We start from the raw sequence: 23658 nt of genomic DNA, 5'->3' as shown, positions 1-23658 counted from the left end.
TTTAGGAGTAGTGAAGGATATAGATTACTGAGACTATCTACGTGCCACATGTCCAATAGCCTCTGGGGCAGATGGAGCGGATGGTACAGCAGCGGGAGGCGTAGCCCCATTGGACTGGCAAGTCGAAGTGGAGGCAATTGCAGTAGTTTGCAGTGGAGGCAAGTCGAAGTGGTGGTAAGTCAAAGCGCAACCTCTACATTAACTCAACATTGGTTGTGGCAAGAAGTAGCGAATTAGGGGGGCGAGTTTGGAGACATGCAAGGAGGGAGAATGCATTCACGAATACTAATCACAGTTACATGGTGTTTACCGCTTACTGCTGTAGCCTGCTCAAGTGAAGTTTCAATCTGCAATATGTGTTTGCTGTATACTCTGCAGACTGCAGGTGTATAATGCTTGCTGTTGTATTTCAGTTTAAATCTGCAAATGCATAACAGTTTAAATCTGCAAGATCATCATGTTCACTGCATCATCAAATTGTTTTACTGTTCACTGCTGTATTTCAATTTAAGTCTGTAATATGTATCACATTTTAAATCTGCAAGATTGTGTTCACTCAATCACCAAGTTGTTTTACACTGTTACTGTTACATCAGACAGGAGTAATGTGTTGCTTCCAGCAATAGTCACAAGTGTATATATGATCATCAACAGTCAAAAGTCACACGTGGCATCACTTCTGCAGCTTCACATGTCAGTCCTGCAGCATGTCGCGTCCCTTCTGCAGCATCATGCTATCTATCTATGCCACACGAGTTACAACCACTTGAGACATCAGATCAGGGTGGCATCAGAGACGACCAAATGGGCATCAGGCAGGGATGTCATCAAAGCAAACAGGCATCAAACCAGGATGTCATCAGAGCTGACCATTCCAACATACCAGGATTATGTCAAAGCCGACCATTAGAGTTAGATCATTCCAGTGTCAGATCATTCCTGTGATCGTCAGATCATTCCCCACACAGAGAGAGAGAGAGAGAGAGAGAGAGAGAGAGAGAGAGAGAGAGAGAGAGAGAGAACAACAAAAAGAGTGATAGTGTTGCTGGTTGCTGTAGGCTCTGGACTTGATCAAAGGAAAGAATCTGCTCTTGTTGATGGACTCACATTTAGAAGGTCAGTTTACAAATGAGGAGGGAACAGAGCTTGTTCGCTTGGCTTCCCGGTGTTTGCAATATGAACCGAGAGAACGACCAAGTGTAAGGGCAGTAGTGGCATCGTTGGCATCCCTTCAGAAGAAAACCGATGTGAGTAGCATTGTTTTGGTGTTTTATGGATGTGTCAAAGTGTTTTTCTTGGAAAGATGGTTGAGACTAGCCAGCCAGTTCGAACCGCTTTATGTTATCTATAAGAACAGTTTGCACTGATAAAAAACTATCCAAAACTTTGATTACATCATGCGCCATGTTGTATTCTCGATCTCAGGGGTTATCTGTTCTGTTAACAGGCTTCTTTATTATCCAGATTCAATTGTTAATGTCAAGCAGAAGTATTTACTGCCTTCTTGATGATGTAGATTGAAATTTACTGGGCTCTTCATGACCCAGATTTGAATCTCAATTCTTGGATCAAGAAGTAATCAGGTCTTGTTAAATGGATGATTTGAAATCCAAATTTGCATCTCTTGCCAAAAGATCCACTAAATAATTTACAGAAAATGCATGGCAAATGTTTTAGGTCATAATGAACTTACAAATACGGAGATATCTGGTGAAAGCTAAAGATATTAGTAATCTACTTCCTAGTTAGTAGTTTGCTTCCTAGTTCTTACAATGCGTGCTCAAGATTGTAGGGATTGGCTATCAGCATGCTCAAAAATCTTAGTGAACTTGCAGGACTTGCTTTGCTGAAAATTTGTTCTCAATATTCATGATACAGGTTCCCTCACATGTATTGCTAGGGGTAAGACGAGAGCCTCCCCCTGAGCCCTCACCAATTATTTCACGACCTTCTCCATTGAAAGATGCATGTGCAAGAATGGATCTTACAGCCATACATGAAATCCTAGTGAAGACACATTATAAAGAAGACACAGGAGAGAATGAGGTAAGGTTTGATAATTTCTTGGCTGATTCTGCTGTTCCAATAAATTGCATCTCTGTGATTTTGAACAGTCCTTGCTCACTTGGCTGAACTGTGTAATACAAACTCTGATGAGCCTGCTTTTACAGTTTGTACTGTCTATATGCATCTTGTTTCAGTCAAAATTTTTAGCTACATCAGAAATGGTTTAAGAAAGTTATGCAAGGTCATCTCAAAGAGTTTTAGTTTTGCTGCAATTACATCCCAATTATGTGCCATTTGAAATTGCAGAAATAAGTTTGCGTTATCATCCCCCTTATCTTACAATTCTTACAGATGCTCCTTTGGCATCTAAGAAGCGGTTCTACCAGCGTCCTCCAGTAGTTCCTTCTCCTAGGGGTAAGCTATCCATTAATTGATTATCCCAGAAGAAAACAAGGATTAAAAAAGGTCGCAAGGTTCTGGGAGGAAGGGCTCTGTTAAAGCTTAGGTTTTTCAGTTAGATAGCTGTCCAGTTAATGCCATTTCAAAATTCCATTACATATCATTCTAACTCTTACTAATCCTCCTCAGGCTTTTAGTGTTGGAGGCGTTATGTGATATGGTGGGCCCTTGGGTATGCAGGATTGCATCACTGGCTAGACTGCAGCATGGATGTGCTGTTTGCAGGCTTTGCCCATTATATGCATCATATTTACTGCTGTAAATATGAGGAGGATCATTTTTTCCTTTGGATTCTCTCATCAGTCTGCTTCTCAGGCATTAAGTGCTGGAAGTGCTATGTGATATGTTGGGCCCCATCTCCATCATTTAGAGGATTGCTTGTGTTCTGGACTGCAGCATGGATACAATGTTGGCAGCCATTCCCCATTGTACTCATCATTTTTTCTGCTATAAATTTGAGGAGGAGGATCATTTCTGCCTCTGGATTTTCTCATTGGTTTTGACTTGTGCAAGTGTCAAACTTCTTCGCTAAGCGATTGCCCTAATTCGGGATGAGCAGACTTCTTGGGTGACGGTCTCTCTGCTTCAGAGGGAGGTTGCTGATACGGGATGAGAACTGGAGAGTAGGGTCGACTGGTTTAAGCGCATTGTGGTTCTAGACTCGGTGGAACATGTTTATTTTGCAAGTGATGATGTCTTGAGTTTGAGGGCACCTAGCAGTAGCATGATTCAGGTACCCATTTCCTTGCTGAGGTTAGCTAGAGGGGTTGCTATTTGGCCAACTATTTGTGAGCACAAGGTTTCTTATTGGGAGGAGGAGCTCTCTTTCATCCCCTTCTTATGGTTGACCCTTTAATCCTTCCCATCTGTATTCTTCCTTCTTGGAGGGGCCATGGCGGGCTTGAGTTCTCTTGGGAAAGTTCCAAGATAGTCTTGTTGAGGTAGGTTAGGTGGTGCCAAATACCTTGGGAGGTACGGAGCACAGGATATTGCCATCTCACTATCCTCCTATGCTCTTAGTGGCTGATGTTTCTCACTCAATGTGGATTGCAGGAGGGCAATGGTAAGTGGGTAGGTTCTCCAAGTTTCTCTGACCAAAAAGAGACAAGTGTCAATGGCCAAGAAACTCACCATCTAACAGTTCTTTGGTGAGCATGTGGTAGTCTCATCTTGGGTGGAGGTGGATGGTGGCCTTGCTTTAGTTAGTAGATTGAGGATCCAAGGTTCTTCAATACAAAAGTGTCTTACAAATTGGCTGAGTTGTGTTGAGATGCTCTGAGCCCTTCAGCAGTTCAAACCGTCAGACTACAAATTGCAGTAATGCAAAGAGTGAGTATCCATCAAGTAGAAGCATCACAAAGATGTTGACACATTCTGTAGTTTGGAGCATGATTTCATTTTGAAGGAAACTATTTGTGGGGCTATAGAACGGTTGAGAGAGAAGAACATTTGTTTTCCCATGCTACTGGTGACATTCGGTAAAAGTTTTTGAATAATTTGGGCCATCATGATTCTCTCTCTCTCTCTCGATGTGGAGGCATAGAAGCTGTCTATGTTGGAGTAGGTGATGGAGTTGGCTACCACTTGTGGTAAGAGGGAGAAGTGAAAGATTGGAGCCATTGCAGCGAAGGGGCCAAGTGCGAATCCAAGTATACTCTCTTGATGTTGGAGCAAGTGATGGACTTGGCTACCACTTATGAGAAGAGGGAGAGATGAAGGATGGGAGGCATTGCAGCAAATAGGCCAAGATGAAGGCCAAGGGCAAGTCCAAGAATAGTATTGAGTGTGACTTTCTTTTATTGGCAACTGATCATGTGAAAACACAATGGCTGCAGAAGCAGAACATGTGTTTAAATAGCAAGCAAGCTAGGTCATAAGCATTGCAAGTGGCCTCACCATAGGCAACAAGGTGAAAGTTCAGTGGAGGGATCAGTCCATATTGGTTAGATTCAGATATTTGACTCTCATAGTAATACACACAACTCAAATCTTTTGGGCTCAAAATCTATGGTATTGGGTTTGTTATGGTTTCTGATTGGCTTCAGTTGAGGAGATAAGGTTTTTGTATTGACCTTTTAGTGTCTGATTTTTTGGGTGGGTTTTTCTGGGTGTGTGTGTGTGCAATGGGGGCGGGAGCCCGGGGGGGGGGGGGGGTGTGTAGGGGCAGCAAAATGGTGTTGTGGGACAAAGGATGTTTCAAGAAGTACTAGCTTCATTATGGTTTCTGATGGGTGGAGATTTGCCACAGTTTAGAGAGCATCAAATACATGCTTCAATCTAGGAACAATGAAGTGGTGATGTGGGGCAAGTGGTGTTTCAAGTTCTTTGACAGTAATTTACATCTCTTGTGGGTATATAAGTCATTGATAGCTCTCTACATGGTGCACATAGCCTTGTTGGGGAGACAACTAGAATTTGGTGTTGGTAGCCATGGAAGTGTGTTTGCGGGAGGATCAGGCTTGTGCCTTGGAGATGAATTGTAGCAGTCCATGGTGACTGGCAACTATTTGGGTCAAACCTTAACTCGGATTTGAGATGGCTAGCCAATTGGGCAGTTTCCAGTTTGTTCAGAGGCTTCGTTGGAGCATTCTTCTCATGAATAGATGGAGTCCTTTGGTTTTACCACTGCTCAGATGAGCCAAGTCTCAGAGATGTGATGGTATATCAAATCAAGTGTTTCAGCAGGTGTGGTTAGAATCATTCATATTGTGTAATATAACTCGCTCTAACATTAGATCTTTATTCTTTATCCAATATGTTGTGTTCCACAGAATGGAAGCATGATCTCCTTATTAGGTTCAGCATCCTGATCTCACACAGGGTTCCAAATTCACACCTTGAAGTTATGTCTATCCATCTAAGCTGCTATGTATTTCAAGTGCTTTCTGATACATTTTAAAACTCTTAATTTGGCAGCGTGTACTGGCCAACTTCCAATATCAACAATCTAGGATGTTTCAGTTTTTGAATAGTGCATCTGAGTTTTTAGAAGTGTATTTATAAATTATAGTGGGCCTTGTCCCATCCTAATACTTCTTCTCGCTGTATCAGCTCTCTTTCCAAATGTGGACAAAACAGATGCAGGATATGCTAAATGCCAGGAAAAAGGGTGACCTTGCTTTTCGTGAGAGAGACTTTCCCACAGCCATTGAGCGCTACAGTGAGGTGAGGAACTCCTTTCAATGACTGGTCTTATTTTGTTGTTTTGTTTGTAGGGAATTGTAAATTGTCATACTTGTAAAGAGATATTATAGTGGACCCGCTTTGATGTTCAAGGTTTGTATATCTCTGAAAGGTTAGTAGTATGTGACCAGGACAGTCTTTGCCTTGTGATAAAATGGACAGAAACTATTACCTGAACTAGGTAGTTCATAACAATTTGGAGCTGGCTGCTTTGGCACTAAGGAGCATGTTTCTTGTGGCCAGCTTATTTGTGTTGGTTCTCCGGGCAAGACCCTGTTTGATTGTTAATCTTTCATACTGGCTGCACAGCAGTCAACTTTATTTTGTTGAGACCTAAATTGTTAGGTATGTGGGTTCAGATTAGTGTTATGTTTCTGAAATAATCAGCCATCTAGTTGAATGCATAACAATGGCAATATAAGTGATTTGTCAAAATGTTTTAACAGTGATAATTGTGGGCTCAACGATAGGTAGAAAATGTTTTAACATTATAGGTAGAAAATGTTTTAACATTATTTGTGAATGGTAGGTAGAAAATGTTTTAACATTATTTGTGAACTGATCACACTTGACTGTTTGTAATGCAGTTTGTGTCTGGAGGTGCCATGGTCTCTCCGACAGTCTTTGCAAGGCGTAGTTTGGCCTACCTTATGATCGATCAGCCCAATCCAGCTCTGCGGGATGCCATGCAAGCCCAATATGTTAATCCCGAGTGGCCTACAGCATTCTATCTGCAGTCAGTTGCACTTGCAAAACTGAACATGGAGAAAGAAGCTGCAGACACGCTCGAAGAAGGAGCTGAATTGGAAGCCAAAAAACGACCTTGAGAAATTTGTGGAGTTGCTGCACCAAAATTGTATGGCAGCTTCATAATCAGGAGTCACTCTGATGTCAAGTATGGTGCGCTGGTAACTACCACTATCTGGTGATGATTTAGTGGGATTGTCATAGATGTTTGCTAATCACATCTATCCGTAATGTTTTGCATGTTGCCACCCTCTCCTCACTGTAAATTTCTCCTCAGATGAACAAAATCATGAATGCACCAAGTTTCCCTGGATGTCATCAATGATCCCCATACGTACAGAAGCATGCACAACAGGCCTGTTGGTGTCCTGCCATACGATAGGTGTGTCAATGGGTCAAGTTTTTTCCTAGAAGTTACCAATGATCCCATGCAAAAGACATGCACAACACGACGACTGATGTGCTGCCATACCATAGAATGTCCCCATTCACAACTTTTTACTGTTAGGAAGGAGTCCATTTTGTAAGGAAATAAAGGCTACATTTGATACAGCGGCTGTATATCATTTGCTCTTATGCAGTTGGATTTGCTTGAGCGCCTCCACTTTTCTCATCAATGTTTTACTCACAATTTAATTTGCCACTTGTCCCTTTCAGACCTGTATTTTACTAAAATAATGATTGAATATTCTGTTCTCCAATCCCTTGCAATCAGTGGGACACTTTTGCCTTCCTCCTTTCCAGTGATTTTTGTACTTTTTCTTTGGTGCATGTTGCGTTAATTTGCCACTGTGGGTTGGTCTTAGTCCCCTTCGTACCATGTTAATTTGCCACTGTGGATTGGTCTTAGTCCCCTTCATGCCATGTGGTAGGGAGACACATGTTATCTTGTGGTATTTGTGACTCAAAAGGGTATTTAGCCTTTCTAGGACTGCTTGAAAAACTGAGGTCTATGTAATATGTATGGTAAATTGTTCAAGCAAACCTTCGAACTTGAAAAAGCTTTATGTTATAATGTATAAATATTTTGGTTATAACAAGGGAAGATACTTGCACTTAGTTTTAGTAATCCCTAAAAAAGTTGAAACTAAAAGGTTTTCATATCTACGATGAAAATGACTTTTGCAAACACTGCTCATTTTGCTCCCTTGAAAGTTATTGTGGGGATCATAGAATATTGATGGTTTGTTTGTTTGGTCTAGCTCTTTATGGAATAAGTTGACAATATGTTCCCAACAATGCTTTTAGTGCCCCAGATAGACATTGCTCATTGTGTTTCATTAGATCTCTATCTCCCCTCATAAAGGATTTTGAAATAAATAAAAGTACTATTTACAAAGGGCCTTTTGCTCAGTCAAGGGGGTGTAGAAAATAACACAAGGAGCCACAAGGCTAGAATCTCTCTCTCTCTCTCTCTCTCTCTCTCTCATATCAAGTAGCTAACCTAGTAGCTAACCACTTATTTTATTAAATCATTGACCCTTGTTCAAACCCCCTTTTTGTATACCTATACTAAATGATGGGGCGGAATGTAGGAGTTGAACACCCTGCCTTTTGGTTGCCACTTTGAACCGTTCAAGTTAACCATTTGAGCTACACTTTTTTGTTCTCTCTCTCTCTCTCTCTCTCTCTCTCATGGTGTCTTGCTGGCTTTGGTTGTGTAATCACCTAGACGAAGGTAGATAGAGAAATGACAAAGGGAACTTCAAGAAGGTCGCAAAGCAAACATCTCTCTCTCATTGTGTATGTGTGGTAAACTTTGATATTATTTGTGGCAAATCCATTATAGTATTACCTTTGAGTTGAATCTCATGGTCAATTCTTTATGAGTGGTGTCTAAACAATGATTTAGAATGTGAAAGGTAGCCTTGGCCATCATAAATATTAGAATATCAATATCACTTGTGATAGAAGGAAAAGAGGAATGTGGGACCCCTTACCTCTATTGTAAAATGTGAGCACTTTGCCTTAGGCTCATGAGTGTGAGGTGGTGCAAGAAAGTTTGTTGATGTCCTTTTGTTCGACTATAATGGTGAATGTGAGCTACTTTGTCCAAGGCTCATGAGTCTAAAGTGGTGCAGATAGGTTGTTTATAGTATTGGGAAGAACATATTGTGGTACCTCAATATCAATAGGTTTTTTGGCTAAGTGGCAATTGGCACGTATGATACGTCTAGTAGCTTTGCAAGGATCCTCATAATTCTGTTGTGCAAAAATTGGATACACATTTGCTACAAATGGATAGTTTACTTATTTACTAATTATTGCTAATAGAAGTGAAATCAACCACTTATTTATCCAAATGTTAGGAATATCTTTGTGCATAATTTGATGATTAGTACTTAATCAGGTTAAGTCTTTTCCCTTTCAGATGGACGATTTTTTGATGATTCCTACCTACTATTACATAGTCGTCTATTGAGTATGGTTGTGAAAATTCAAGGATAGCCTATTATTACAAAAAGGAATCTATTTCTCAATGAGCGGGGGAATGAAAAAAAATAGTTAGAATCGAAAAAAAGAAAAATGTACTTTCTCGGAAGAGTCGGGGTAATCCATGTTTGGGAGATTAGTAAAAAACGTAGCAAAATGATGTAGAATGAAAATAATTCATTCATTGTGTGATAAGTTGCTACAATTGAAGGCGAAACATGATTCAAGTGAAGGAAGATCCAATATTTAAAAACTGTATCTGAAATAACTAGAAAGGTTGATATGAAGTAAGAAATCACATATTTGTTACGAGCAAGCCCTAAGCTTGATACGTTCCCAGAGTCTTTTCGATTGCTAGTTTGAGAATTGTGATCCATAAGTTTGAATTTGGAACATAACTTGATACTCGAAGGAGGTTTGGTAAGAAAAATTATTCGAAACGTTTTTAGCAAGAACCAGTAGGAAATTCTTATATTATGATTCATCGAACCAATTATCAGCAGCTTCGTATTGAAATTGCCTCCCCTGAGCACATTCGTAGTTGGGTTGAGAGGGAACTACCGAATGGAGTAGTTTAATTATACGTTGCATTACAAGACTCATAAACCAGAAAGAGATGGTTTATTTTGCAAAAGAATATTTGGTCTCACGAAGAGTGGAGTATGTGCTTGTGGAAACTACCGATCCTTTGATAATGAGGAAGAATCCTCCAATTTTTGCAAACAATGCAAAGTTGAATTCACTGATTCTAGGGTACGAAGGTATCGAATGGGGTATATCAAACTGGCATGTCCAGTAACCCATGTATGGTTTTTGAGAAGAATCCCCAGTTATGTTGCAAATCTTCTAGCTAAACCTCTTAAGGAATTGGAAAGCCTAGTTTATTGCGACATTTTTCTTGCTAGGCGTGGGAGAAAAACCCACTTTATTATGATTGTGAGGGCCATTCAATTATGAGGATCAACCTTGGAAGAATGTTCTTCCCATCTTTTTTTCCACTCGAAACTTTGAAACTCTTGAGCTGCCACTACACCTTCATAGCTCCAAATACCTGCATCGGTTACAATGTCTCCAGTAATGCTCCAACCTCTCCATGACTTTGTGATTCCAATAAATGTCATAAATGGTATAACAAACATACCTTGTCTCCACATCGGATCAAGAACCGGGTCGGATGGATCAAAAACTGCTAATTCATGGAGAGCCATTGAACCGGCCCAACCGAAAACTAAAGTAGTGTGCATTAAATGCACAAAAATTAGATGTTCGAGATCATTTAGTACAACAGTATGAACACGATACCAATGCAAACCCATGGAAAACCCCTTTTTGTTTGGAGATAAATGAACGTCATGCAACTTTCTTGCATTGTAGGCTTGCGCCACGGATATACGTAGGAAGGAAAAAAAAAACAAAGAATTGACAAGTACTACTTACTCAATTTGGAATCGAGATCCAAACGTTTGCTTGAATTATGATGCAACAAATAATGAATATAATAGCAAATGTGAGCTCCTTGTTGGAGGTTGACAAGTCTAATGTGGTGGAGGTAGGCTTGTTTATGTCTTTTTGTCGTTTAAGTCTTTTTTGTTTGAGGTATGATTCAAAGGATAATGACATAATAGTGACTATGGTTAAATCTTGCAATTTGTGGCATTAATACACATGAATCTAGGATGGTGTGAGGATGACTTTATTACAATGGTGATTACCCTTTAAGCTTACATGTGGCATGAATTCCATAATGTTGTTCCGAATAGGCATATTTCATGTATCATTTAAAATGTAGCAACGATAATGTTGACTACAATCCAATCTTTTACTCTACAGATGTATAGATGATAGTTCAAGTCCTAAAAGCTTGGATGGATGTTCAATTTTGATTGTGTTAGGGGATGTTTTTGAACTTTTTTTACGATATAAACGTATGTCCCGCGAGCCATAAACTATGTGTAAGACCTTGTAAAAAGCATCTAGTACAAGTTGTTTCATGAATATCTAGTTTGACAACCCCATATGGTCACTTGGTACAAGATGTTATCACAAATAACGTTGCACACACAAAATGGGCATGCTCTCACTTTTCATACATGCTAGTTTAGAGAAAGGCCAAGAATGAATAGGTAGTACATCGATAAGATTGGTTGCTCATTGAAGTCTACCCTCTTTTTTGAAGTGTAAAGCCTCTTGAAACGATAACACCTCATATATTTGAATATGTAAGGGGCCTTTTTCGCATGGAGTTGCCTTGTGAATCTAGCCCTACTAGTCCATGTGACATCATCCAACCTATCTCCCAATCTTGAATAAGTCTTATGGTATACATTTAGTTGTCAATCGTTTCTACATTTTTAAAACTTTAGTGGTAAGAATACTTATTCTTTAGTCTGTAATTTTGAGGGTGATCCAATTAAAGATTTGAAATTTCTATAGAAATTTACGTTGCTTGTGGGGATTTATAACTCGACTATCCAAAAATAGACCTTGAAAGTTAAGACCCAATCATCGTTGTGATTTAGATTTTCATTACAATGACAAATCATGAGTGTGAGTACTCGTAGTTTTCCAAGGGTTGAAAATTCTATTGTATATTGATAATCCTGCTACACAAATGCCTTAACATGATACTCAAAGTTTGCTTTTGGTCAAAGAGCACTTGAAGAAGTGTAGATTTTTTTTGCTAATGTGTGCTAAGGAATGTTGAAAATGTTAAGAGCTCCATGTATCTTTGAAGAATATACTTTGGTTGTCATCATGATTCTCAAATGCCTTTTTCAACCTATGATTAGATTAAAATATCTAGGATTTGCCCTTGTAGAAATGTAGTGCACATGTGCACACGTGTGCGCACATGCACATGTGTGTGCACATACACACATTGCATTAGTAATAGTTGTGAAAAAGACAATATGGTAAGTTATAATTCATGCCTTGCATAGTGTGGTTACAAGCTGTGTCTCCCTCATGGAGTACCTCATAGATATGAATAGAAGGTTAACTCGACTTGACAGTCATGGGTAAAGAAGTGTGATCAATTTTGAGAATGATAACCACACTTGCCCTTCTCCTTTGAACATTGTGGAAAAGATATGTTTGAAATGATGCTTATCTTCTAATGTATAAACCACACATTGAGGTTGAAGCTACAATCATCCAAAAGTGTTCCTATTGTGATGGACATGGCTTTTTAAGGGATTTCTCATACTTATATGTATAAATGGACTTTATCTATAACCGCTCTCTTGGCACATAATTTTTTGTACATGTTGGTCACTGTATAAGATCCCTCTTTCTCCTCTTTTTCTCCTACCCCATACTTGCCCTTCTCCATGGCTGAAAGCAACAACTTGGTGGTATAGAAAAAGGGTTACCCTTGACACCACATTGGATTGGTGGTTTGTGCGTGTAAAACCAGTTATCTTTTAAAGAAGGTGTAAAGGTAAAATAGAGAGAAGAAAAGGAATTAAATCACATACGGGTTTGGAAAGGTGACTTATTTTGAAACATTTCATAACAGAAGGGTGGGACCTTAATGATGTGGGCAGAGGGTGAGGGGAGTTGCAACGCTTACCTGTTTTGCACATGCTGAGTCTTTGTAGTTGCTGCATACCATGGCATTACCTCTGTGGTTTTGTCTCTTCTTCCCCCTTGTAGCATGAAAGCTCACCTTAGCTCCTCCACCTTTGTCTACTTAGAGCAACTTGCATCAATAGTGACTTCCATGGAAGTTGGTGCCCCTTATTTCGTCCATGAACCTCTCTCTAATCAAGCTTATATCCGCAGCTATTAGGAAGAAAAGAAGTGCAAGCAACGAAGCAAGGAAAGGAGGGCGGACCAAATGCCTTACAATAAACGAAAAATAGGAAACTCTTGAGTAGCTCATGCATCACCAGACAATTGCCAAGTTGAGAAATTCAGATGTTAAAGCGATCTTGTCTTTGGCATTCATAACACACTGACTCAACTCAAGGTACCCCGCTCAACAAGTGAGCTTTTGGTCAAGAGAACCTCTTTGATAATGATATTGAAGAATGGTTATAGAACAACATCAATCAATCAATTAAGAATTACTACTATCTTTGGTGTTTATCAATGGAATATAGTGGTAGCAACAAGTACTCGATTGGATATGAAAGATGAGGATGAAGTGTTGCCACTTAGTGCTTGTTAGAGACAATTGCCTCGAAATAATAGTATCATAGGTGAAACTAGAGATTTGGTCGTTGCCTTTTGGACATCGAAGACATGAGTTTCACTTAACAAAAAGGACATATGTAAGCAAATAATTAATGCAAAATGTGTTTTCAAACATCCTATACATCTTCTCGATGAATCTCATGCAACACATGATTCTTGCAATCTTTGATTGCCTGGAGTTTGATTTGGACTGATGTCTATGAGTGCATTCTAGAATAGTAGGAAAGCCTTTGGATGAGTACTAAATCTCTTGTTGTAGATTAATACTCCATACAACAGTAGACTAACAAAACTTATTTCTTATAATATATTTAGGCCACTTGTTCCATATGTCACCAAAGAAACTAGGTATATACTACCCAAGCCATTCTAGAGTACCAATTAGAGTATTATGATGCTTAATAGCCATTCCATATAGTACCAAAAGCTCAAAAACACACCTTGGATTTTCTCTTGAATAGAAGGACTTGATAAGTATGAAGTGTCCTCTTTATACAACCAATCCCAACGTGGAGTTCAAATTTGGTACTTTTTCATATAGTAGAGGGTTCTGGATAGTTGCTGCTAGGTTCCTCTTGGTATCCTATATATAGTAGCCAAGCATGAAACTAAGCACCAAATCTGAAGCTCAATTGGATAGCAAAAGTGGTCACATATGGTACCAAAAGCACTAGCTTTTGTAATAAGTGTATGTGCAATACCAAACTTTGTATTTGTTTGTAGTTCTATACATTGAAATTGGTAATGCAACAAATTTGGTGCTATATTGTACCTTGCATAGTACCCAAGCATGCAATATACTCCAAATATGAAGCTAATTTGAATAGCAAGAGTGACATATAGTACAAAGAGTACCTTATTGGATATCAAAGTGAATGTGCAATACTTGATTTGGTACTTTTTTGTGTTACAATAGTTCTGTAAAAGTACCAAATTTGGTATTGCAATAGATTTGGTGCTTCATTGTGCCTTGTATAGTACCCAAGGATGTGCACCACATATGAAGCTAAAATGAATAGTAGGACTGCCATATAGTACCAAAAGTACCTTTGCTGATACCAAATTGTATGCATAGTACCAAATGTGGTGCTTTTTGTATTGCATTGGTTCTATATAGTACCAAATTTGGTACTGCAACAAGAGATTTGGTTTCCTACCTTGAATTGGAGTTTGTATCCTATAATAGCAAATTGGCACTCTACCCAAATTTAGTACTTTGTACCTGTTTGGTAAGGAGTACCGGTTTGGTACTCTATACTAGTTTGGCAATAATAGTACCAAAATCTAGTACTGTAAACAGTACTAGATTTTGACATTGTTCTAAATTCATTGGTTTTCATAAAAATATATGCGCTATTTTGTTGTGAAAGTTTGAGCTCTAAGTTGGACTGTTTTCGTGTGATAGGTTGAGCTATATAAAAGATTCAAGAGCACTTATTTGGTAGTTATGTTGTCACTTAGATCCTTTGAGACACTAAAACCATTCTTTGTTTGGAAGTTGAAAGAGTGGTATATGTGCTGTTGTGTAGATCATATCCATATGTTATATTTCAAAGAGGCTTTCAATCAGATACGCCAAAACAAGTTTAGGCATCGTGGAAAAGGTCATCTATGTGCATGCTCCATTTGCTATGCAAGGAGTGGCTCAAGTGAGTGTTTTGTAAACCAGGAAATATGTCAGCATATAAGTATTTTATGGGAGTCCATATTGTGCCCAAAGCTTGTTAACAATGAATATCATGGAAAGAAATGCTTGCTTGGAAATTTCCCTAAATGTGGTGTATGCAAGGTATCATTTTTCCCAGACGAGATTGCAATAGATAGTAGGGAGGTGATTGTGAAGGTCTTGTGATTTAATGAAATGAGTAGCCGATATAGCAATGTGTAGTATACCGTTTGAGCGAATGTGTATGAGAGTGTGGTTGTGCAAAAAACAAGTCAACGATCACAAACATTGATGAGTGGGCCACAAGAGTCTCCTAGTCATGGGTCTATTGATAGACCTTGAAGTGGTAGATTATGATCATAGGCCACTCCACCAAGTATATCACAAAGTGATTTCCATCCTTTTTACATGACACATCCTAACATCTTTCTATTTCCATAGGAATCCCTTATATGGAGATGGAGTTAGTTCACACCTAAGCATTGGATTCTAATGATGTTGATGGCTATCATGTTGCCACCCTTATTTTGGCTACCCAACCATGTGTTAATGAAAAGGTAAGGAAAATGTTGGGGACTCACTTATTATTATGACTGATAAAATGCTATGTTTCTCTCATGTTGATGTGGATTTAGATGGTTCTAAGCAAATCTTGGATGAAAAGTTTGGGATTCCATCTATTAAGATGCCTAGTGTGAGGAAGGCACAAGAGGATGCTAAGACACCTATAGTAGTGATCCATATCCATGTAGGTCAACCACAGTAAGAGAGCTCGTGTAGTGGTTGACATATGATAGGTATGTAGTTCATTATTGTGCATATATGGCTAAGGTTGTGTAGGATCTAGAGCCCATAAGTTTGAGGATGTAGTGGGTAAAGAGCATTGGGATGATACTATGGATGAAGAAATGGCTACACTTAAGGAAAATGATGCATGGGATTTGGTATCTTTATTAGAAGCAAGAAAGTTATTGGTTGCAAATTGGTTTATAAAGCAAAGCATACGTCTAATGGATCAATTGAGCACTATAAGGCAAGGTTGGTTGCCAAAGGGTATGCGCATGCATCGAATGGATGTTAGAAATGTCTTCCCGTATGAGGAGTTGTAAGAAGAAGTTTATATTGAGTAGCCACCTAGTTATGTGAATGTCAACTATCCTAATTATGTATGTAAGCTTGGTAAGCCCTTATATGGGCTAAAGTAAGCATCCAGAGATGGCATGATAGGATTATGGAATATCTTGTTAGCATTGGATTCCACAAAGTACAGGTTGATTACTCACTTTATGTATGTGAGAGTGATATGGATATTGTGGTCATTACTATATATGTAGATGACTTGATTATCATGGGTGACAATGAGACAAAGATTGACCATGTGAAGAGTCTTCTCAAGGCTAAGTTTGAAATGAAGGATTTAGGAGACTTGTGTTGTCTTCTTGATATAGAGATAAGCAATATTTTGGAGGATATATGGCTGTCACACATAGAGATAGTATGCTTTATCTCTTGTACCAGTCAAGTACCTCAAGATACCTTTCATTGCTCCCCAATGCTTCTTGCCAAGATTTGACATGTACCTATTCACTACTCCCATTGCAAATGCAATATCCAAGACAGTGGCAATCATAGCATATATGAGACCACCTATATATGATGAATATGGAACCTTGGCCATCTTAGCATTCTCCTCATTAGATTTGAGACAATCATCAATACTAAGTTTTACATATGGAGACAATGGAGTAGTAATTGCCATGAACCTTTTCTTTAGGGGGCATCAGTCTCATACTTTTTTTTTCTAGCAACGTATCATTCACATAAAGGATTAACACTATCAAGCTACTACCTTTTCCTTTCTAGTATATAAGTTGTAGTAGACCTTAATTTTCTTGTAGCCATGAGATTACATGTGCAATCACATCCACCATAGCCTCTTTGTATGGAACAAACAAGGCAAAGAAACATATTGCAAATAAAGCCTTAGACTAGGTCATGTATACATGGTTTATTAAAACCATAGTTGGTGATTACCATGGTCCCTTTCCACCTTTTTCCACCTACCAATACCATCTATTGTAAGCCTATAAAAGGCACTCATCCCCACAATCATTCAATTAGTCATTCTCATCAGTTGTACTTGCATTATGCTTGGATAATATCAGTTGTTCTTCTTTATCAAGGTTTATGTCTCATTATGATTGTCTATTTGCTCATCAATGATCCTCCTTAGCATACATTCTCAATATTTTAACATGGTATCAGAGCAGGTCTCAAGTTAATGAGTCATTAGGCCATTGATTGGGTCATTCCAGTTTGAATTTCTGGCTCCCTCCTTTTCATCATTTTTGTGTCAAATGGCTCACTCCTCAATCAGCTGTGAACAAAATATCAATCGCCTGTCAAAACCCTAAAGAGGTCAGCCATAGCTATCAAGCTTCAAGTTCATGCTTTACTTCTTTCTCTCACTCCTTTGGCTCAAATCAAGTCATTAACTCTCTAATTTGCCTTAGCACTCAATCTTCAACAAGCATTCAAGTGATTTATCAGCAAGGAGGGGAAATCTTGACAAGATTTGCAAGCATTTCAAGAAGATACAAGCACATTGTCCATTGACACTCATCTAGTGCTTTTAGCACTTATGTTATCTAACACAATCAGCTTTGCCTTTGATCAAATTTGAGTTTTTTTTTTTGCTATTCTAGCATCAAATCAAGGAGGGGAAGACTCAAACCATAGACTTTCAAGACCTTTGAAGATCCCAAGTTTAAAGGGCATACTGGTCACCTAGTCACCTAGTATCTATTGATACTAATCACCTCGTGCTTCTTGGCAATTGTGCTCAACTCTTTTGCTGTTGAAATCTAAAATTTCTGGAGCTGATTTTCTACCGATCGTAAAACCTCAACATGGGCAAAGACTCACCAACAACTCAATTCAACGGTGTCGGATTCTATACATGGCAAACTAGGATCAAACTGAGCCTAATGAAGAAAGGCTTGTGGTTAATCACGAGTGGTCAAGAGAAAAAACCAAGGGAAGCTGCACTTTCAATCGTATGGGATAAAAATGATGATAAGGCTCAAGATATTACCAAGCTCAAACTTGATGATAGCTACATTCATCATGTTGATTATGAAACCTCTCACGCAACATGGGATCGATTAGAAACCTTGTTTGGAGCTCATTCAAAATCCACCAGATATGGCTTACTGATTGAATTTTTTAGGCTTGACATGCAAAATAATACCTCACTTAAAACTTATTTGAATTATATGCAAAGCTTGTTGACACAACTTGTAGGAATCAACTTGAAGATGGATGAAGACATTTGCATTGGAGTGCTTCTCAAGAGTCTTCCACCTGAGTTTGATAATGTGTCTACCACATTAATCAACATGCCAAAGCCGAAGCTTGTGGATATCAAAGCCTCTCTCCTAGAAGAGAAAAGAAGATCAGTAACAAGGGAGAAACAAGAATCCCAAGAGGAGACCAACAACTTCTCTATGTGAAAGGGAAGAAGAGCATAATCTGTGACTTTTGTAAGAAAACTGGGCATATTGAGAAATTTTGCTATGCTAAGAAAATGTCTCAAAGATCATATCTTGCTACAGTCAAAGAAGATGAAGAAAAAATGAAGAAGAAGAAGAAGAAGAAGAACCCCAAGAACAGAAGGATAGGACTCATAGTCCCTCTTTTGTAGCTCATTTTCTGATAGACTTTTTTGAGTTTAAAATGTGGACTTGCCTAATGTTCCCACCATAAGCTCCTATACTCCTCATGTAACCTTTGCACATTACAACCTCTACAAACTTAGTGAGGCTTTGTAACAGCCTCTAGCTTTGTATGGTTGGTTTTTCCATGTCTACACTTAGCAAGGTTCTACTCATGACAGCCTCTATATACTTAGTTTCTTTCTTGGTTGTGATTGAAGAAGGGTGTTGAGAAATGTGCAATCACATCCACCATAGCGTCTTTGTATGGAACAAACAAGGCAAAGAAACATACTGCAAATAAAGCCTTAGACTAGGTCATGTATGCATGGTTTATTAAAACCACAGTTGGTGATTACCATGGTCCCTTTCCACCTTTTTCCACCTACCGATACCACCTACTATAAGCCTATAAAAGGCATTCATCCCCACACTTATTCAATCAGTCATTCTCATCAGTTGTACTTGCATTATGCTTGGATAATATCAGTTGTTCTTCTTTATCAATTGTTTATGTCTCATTATGATTGTCTATTTGCTCATTAGTGATCCTCCTTAGTATACATTCTCAATATTTTAACAACATAAAGACACCAAACTTATTGTACCATTCCCATGGGGCCTACTTTAATCCATAGAGTCAAGAAGACGACTTAGAGAGAGAGAGGAGAGTGCAAAAGAGAGAGAAAATACGAGAGAGAATGTGATGGTGAGAGAAAAAGACTAAAAAGATAGGAGAGAGGAGAGAGAAGAGAGAAGCCATGAAAGCTATGAGAAAGAAGGTAAGACGAAGAGTTTGTAATTTGTACTAGTGAATTGGTGAAAAAAAATATAAGTCTCCACACCTTTTATACCTATGTCAGTGTGACTTATCAAACTCACTAAAATAATATCTCTTTCCAGTATGCCCCTAGTTCACTTCTTACATTTCATCCCCATTCAGATGTTTTTGTCCTAAAAAATGAATATGGGACTTATTACAATACATTTCCAAGTGGTGGAAAGGGTAGAGTACTCTGCATATACAAAAAAAGACCTAATCTTCAAGGATTCACTAAAGAAGTACGACTAGAGGTTATCAATTAAAAGTATTTACATCCATTGAGAATCATAAAAATGGAATCTAGAGTCAAATTTCTTTAATTAAGAGCTTCTTGTGGATATAGACACAACATTGTCCACAATGGACTCTACTGCACTAAATGTGTAATAACTTGGGATTGGCTAATTTAAATCAGATATGCTATGGATCCAAACAAAGCTCTCTTCAAGGTATTTAACCCATGTAACTCGTGCATCTCTGACATTAATTCAACATTAAATCTAGCCCAAAATAGAGAGCCGCTTTAAAGTGAAATAGAGCCCACTAGTTGGCATGATCTTGCCACAAAATACTTGAAGTTAAGCACATAATTCCCAAAGTAATACTATGTCCCGGCCTACCTAGATCAAAAGGGAAAGTGTCATCCGTCCATGCATTGAATTCTTGGCCACCAGGCCATAGGTATCATCATCCATGGAATCATATGCATGCACATTTAGACCCGTAAAATCATAAGTACTTGAATCTTTTGGGTTGATAAAAATACATAAAAGGAGTTATCTTGATTTGAGTGCTATAGGGCATCTAGACCTAAAAATACAACAAACAGTGTTTTTATGAAAAAATGCATTTTCATATTGGAAAAGACATTTTGCAATCTTGCTCACATAGCCTTGTAGACTAAGTTTATTTTAGTTAATTCAATTCACTGAATTCTTTGTTTGGAGGAGAAAATTAGAGTAAAAACAAGTTGCAACAAGTTCAGGATAGGATTGCTGGCCTAGTATTGGTGGATGTTTTGGGCTACCTAAAGAGTGTTTGTAATCCAAGAGTGTATCTACAGTGTATAAACTCTTTTGCAAAGGAAGATATATTCATGGCCCCATTGAATAAAAAATTCCTTCTCATGAGGCTCTAATGAACTGCTCTCATCATAGCTAGTAGTTAAGGTTGAAAAAGGTTTAGGTTGTTGATTTATTGCATTAGCACTGCTAATCGACTCCAAGATAACTTCTTGTTGTACATGTGGCTAAATGCTTTCATTGTGACTACACCAAGTAGCATTTAGTGCAAGCATTTTGCTTTTCAAACCAACATTCTTTAACAAAAAAGTCTCACCATCTTTACACGAGCTCTAAGATATTCATTATAAATGCAAAGATTGACTAGTATAATAGTAGCATGTTCCCTAGCCTTAGTAGAATCGGTCTCAAGTAGCTTGACTAATGGAGGTAAGCTATCTATACCTACAATTGCCCATGCCCACTAGTTAGCATCAATCTCTTTAGTAAGAATCAAGAGTAGGGCTACAACATATTTTTATTATTGTTGTAGCAGTCCTAGGTAAAGATATGAGTGGGTGAACTCCATCTCTGCCTCTAAAACATTGCCAAAGATCTGTGTTACAATCACACCAAGTTCTCAATAACTCTGATAGGTCTTTTTTAACTACTATATTAGCCATGATTATCAAGTCAACCAATATTTTCTTGCCTTCTACATGAGGTAAGTCTTTGTGCAAAAACAATATTACCACAAAGATTGATGAGAGCTTCTATAATACATGACAATATCAATTGATTAATATGAGATGTTAAGTGCTAAACAAGTTCTTTTTCTATTCGAATTACATCTACCACTTTTTCTACCATCATGGTCTCATCAAAATCCATAAGTGCATGTGCCAATACACATCATATCAGCCATGTGAATAGTTGACTTGCTGAATTCCATTTCTCTTATGATGCCCATAATATTGCCTTGTGGCACATGATAAGGAGAAAAACATGTGAGTAACGCTCTTGTTGAGGCATTTGCTACATCATAATCCACTATTGTTGATAAAATTTTGTTGCTATTGTTGTTGTAAAAACTTGTCTATGGAGCATTTCATTTGTAATTGGAGTTGCATTTCTTTAGCAGAGGATTTTAAGTCTTTTGAGGAACCACAAAGCCATCCAATGTTAGTGCCGTATGGGTAAAATACTATGCCTAATACTAAATCATTGGTAGCTATTCAATGTCTTCAAGCTTAGACCACTAGTCCACAATCCATGATTGACAAGAACAACCTTGTAATTTTGACTAGTTCAACGTCTTTGAGGCTTAGACTAGCAGTCCACAATCGATGAGTGACAAGAACAACCTTGCAATTCCGACGAGTAATAACTATTGATACTATTGTTATCATAACTTCTGCTATTGTTGCCAGTAGTAATTGTTACTGTAGTTACTACTGCTAATAATAGCTACTACTACTGCAACTTGTTGAAAACATGGATCTAGAGCATGACAGCTATGGAGGCTGGAAGATGAAGACTAAGTTCATAGAGGCATGGACAATGACCATATCAAATGTTACACAAGTGAATTAGGTTCCAAGATGGAAGCTTGGACTCATAAACACAATCTTATGTAAGAGATTGATAATGACACTAATTGAAAGTACACAACATCATGATATTGCATTACTCATATTGAAAGTGATAGTCAAGTACAATGCTTTATGGTAGTTGGGTTGTTCCACTCTCCTCACTGTGCATATGGGATTCAAGACATCTCTTCCTGGAGCATACATCATTTGTCATTTCTCAACACCCCCCACATGATGACATGGCACGAGAGACTAGCTCATAGGTAGCCTAGTCAAGTTAAAGCTTGAAACTTTATATCTTTGGTAAGGGTTTTGTTTTACAAAGAAAAACCACTAAGGGAAAAAAAATCCACTATGGAAAAACATAATATCCACTATGGGAAAGATAATTTCTTCAAAACAATGTGTCAAAGTTGTTGTTGATGGCAAAAGCATATTCTTCTTCTTCTATTTCATTCATAAACAGATTCTGATGGTTACCATTCTACACCTGTTGTGCTCTTTTACAGTGAAAACATTCACTAGCCATATGGCTAGTCTTACCACAATAATGACATATCATCTGATCTTTGTTGTCGGAGTTGAATCCTCAGCCTTGGCCTTTCGCTCTTAGCAGCTCCTTTGGTGTATAAGAAATTTTCCCTAGATGATGGGGCAATATCTTTTGCATTCTTGTTCTTCAATTTATTCTCTTCATCAAGAAGAGAGTGCTCAATATCTTTCTGTGAAAAATTAGGTACATTGCTGAGAGTAGAGACAAGATTTTCATAAGGATCCTGGTTTACACTAGTAAGGAGTACAACAATGGCTTAATCTTCATCTATTGTTTTCTTCATAGTGGCAAGTTGAAGTTTTAGACATTTGAATTTGTCAATATGCATAGTCATTGAAGTGTTGTTTTTATGTCAAGCTTATAGAACTATATTAACGACTTGACCTTAAAGTTTTTGGCTTGACTTCCAAAGATCTTGTCAAGCTCATCCCAAGCCTTTTTAGCACCTCTGATGCTAGAGATATGGTGCAATACATCATCAGATAGTCCCCAGGCAATGATGCCTAGAGCCTTGTTGTTCATCTTTTTCCACTCCTTTGTCTTGAGTTAGTCTTCTTCAATGAACCTGTCTTCATCATCTTCCTTCTTGCTATTTACATCATCTTCAAACAGGTCCCATAAGTCCTTTCGCATAAGGCGGTACATGGTCTTCTCCTTCTAGGCATGAAAGCCTTCTCTATTGAACTTGGCTATTTGCTCAAGCTCTGCCATGTTGATAAGCTTCAAATAACTAGCAAAAGATTTGTAGTTCAATGTGTCAAGAGATACAAGAAGATCAGTGTCAAATTGACACTAGTTGAGTATCAATAGATATTATTCGTTGAGCTTAGTGTTGGATGTTTGTGCTTGATGTGCTTCTTGTTTGTCGATTTCTCAAGAACTTTGTGGATGACTTTTGAGCTTCCTCAAGAACTTTGAGAGATCTGTAGTGAACTTCAAAGAGTGTAGCTCAGTGATTAAAATCACTATTAATATCTTCAACGAGAAGAAACAGTGAAAATGTCAAGCTTTGAAGCTTTGGCTATGGCTGCCCATAGAGATGATAGTTAGGGTTTCATAGATTGTGATAGATAGAGAGAGAATTTTGGGGAGCCCTTTCAGCTTGAGATTCAGCCTAAGATTGCCCACTTGGGGGTCTTCAAATGCGACATGATCATCTTCAACATAGCGGAATGTAGGCATGGCACCTACTTTATGAATAGGCGTAGACGTAGATTGGGCAGTGTCTAAGATTTTTCAAAATTCTAGGTCTTGCAAGGTGCAATGCTAAGCTTTGATGTAATA

General features: G+C 38.3%; 1 protein-coding gene across 2 annotated transcripts in view; it reads left to right on the top strand.

The window, feature by feature from the left end:
• Positions 1–7052, top strand: part of LOC148019319 (serine/threonine-protein kinase BSK1-like) — a 61773-nt gene extending 54721 nt beyond the window's left edge. The window contains exons 7-11 of one of the 2 annotated variants that reach the window (XR_015687571.1): positions 1059–1247; positions 1879–2046; positions 5518–5631; positions 6237–6557; positions 6674–7052. Coding sequence is in view for 1 of the 2 variants with exons in the window: in XM_087660923.1 (XP_087517049.1) it covers positions 1059–1247; positions 1879–2046; positions 5518–5631; positions 6237–6476 (711 nt within the window). In the remaining variant the exon portion in view is untranslated. Of the gene's footprint in view, positions 1–1058; positions 1248–1878; positions 2047–5517; positions 5632–6236 lie in introns of both variants that reach the window. The other variant, XM_087660923.1, reaches the window with a different exon arrangement.
• The last annotated feature ends 16606 nt before the right edge of the window (positions 7053–23658 follow it).

Source organism: Lygodium microphyllum, chromosome 20 (genome assembly GCF_053477565.2).
Source record: "Lygodium microphyllum isolate KBCC chromosome 20, Lygodium_microphyllum_v1.1.10, whole genome shotgun sequence".
Classification (NCBI taxonomy): Eukaryota; Viridiplantae; Streptophyta; class Polypodiopsida; order Schizaeales; family Lygodiaceae; genus Lygodium; species Lygodium microphyllum.
This window is presented reverse-complemented; position numbering and strand designations above follow the sequence as displayed.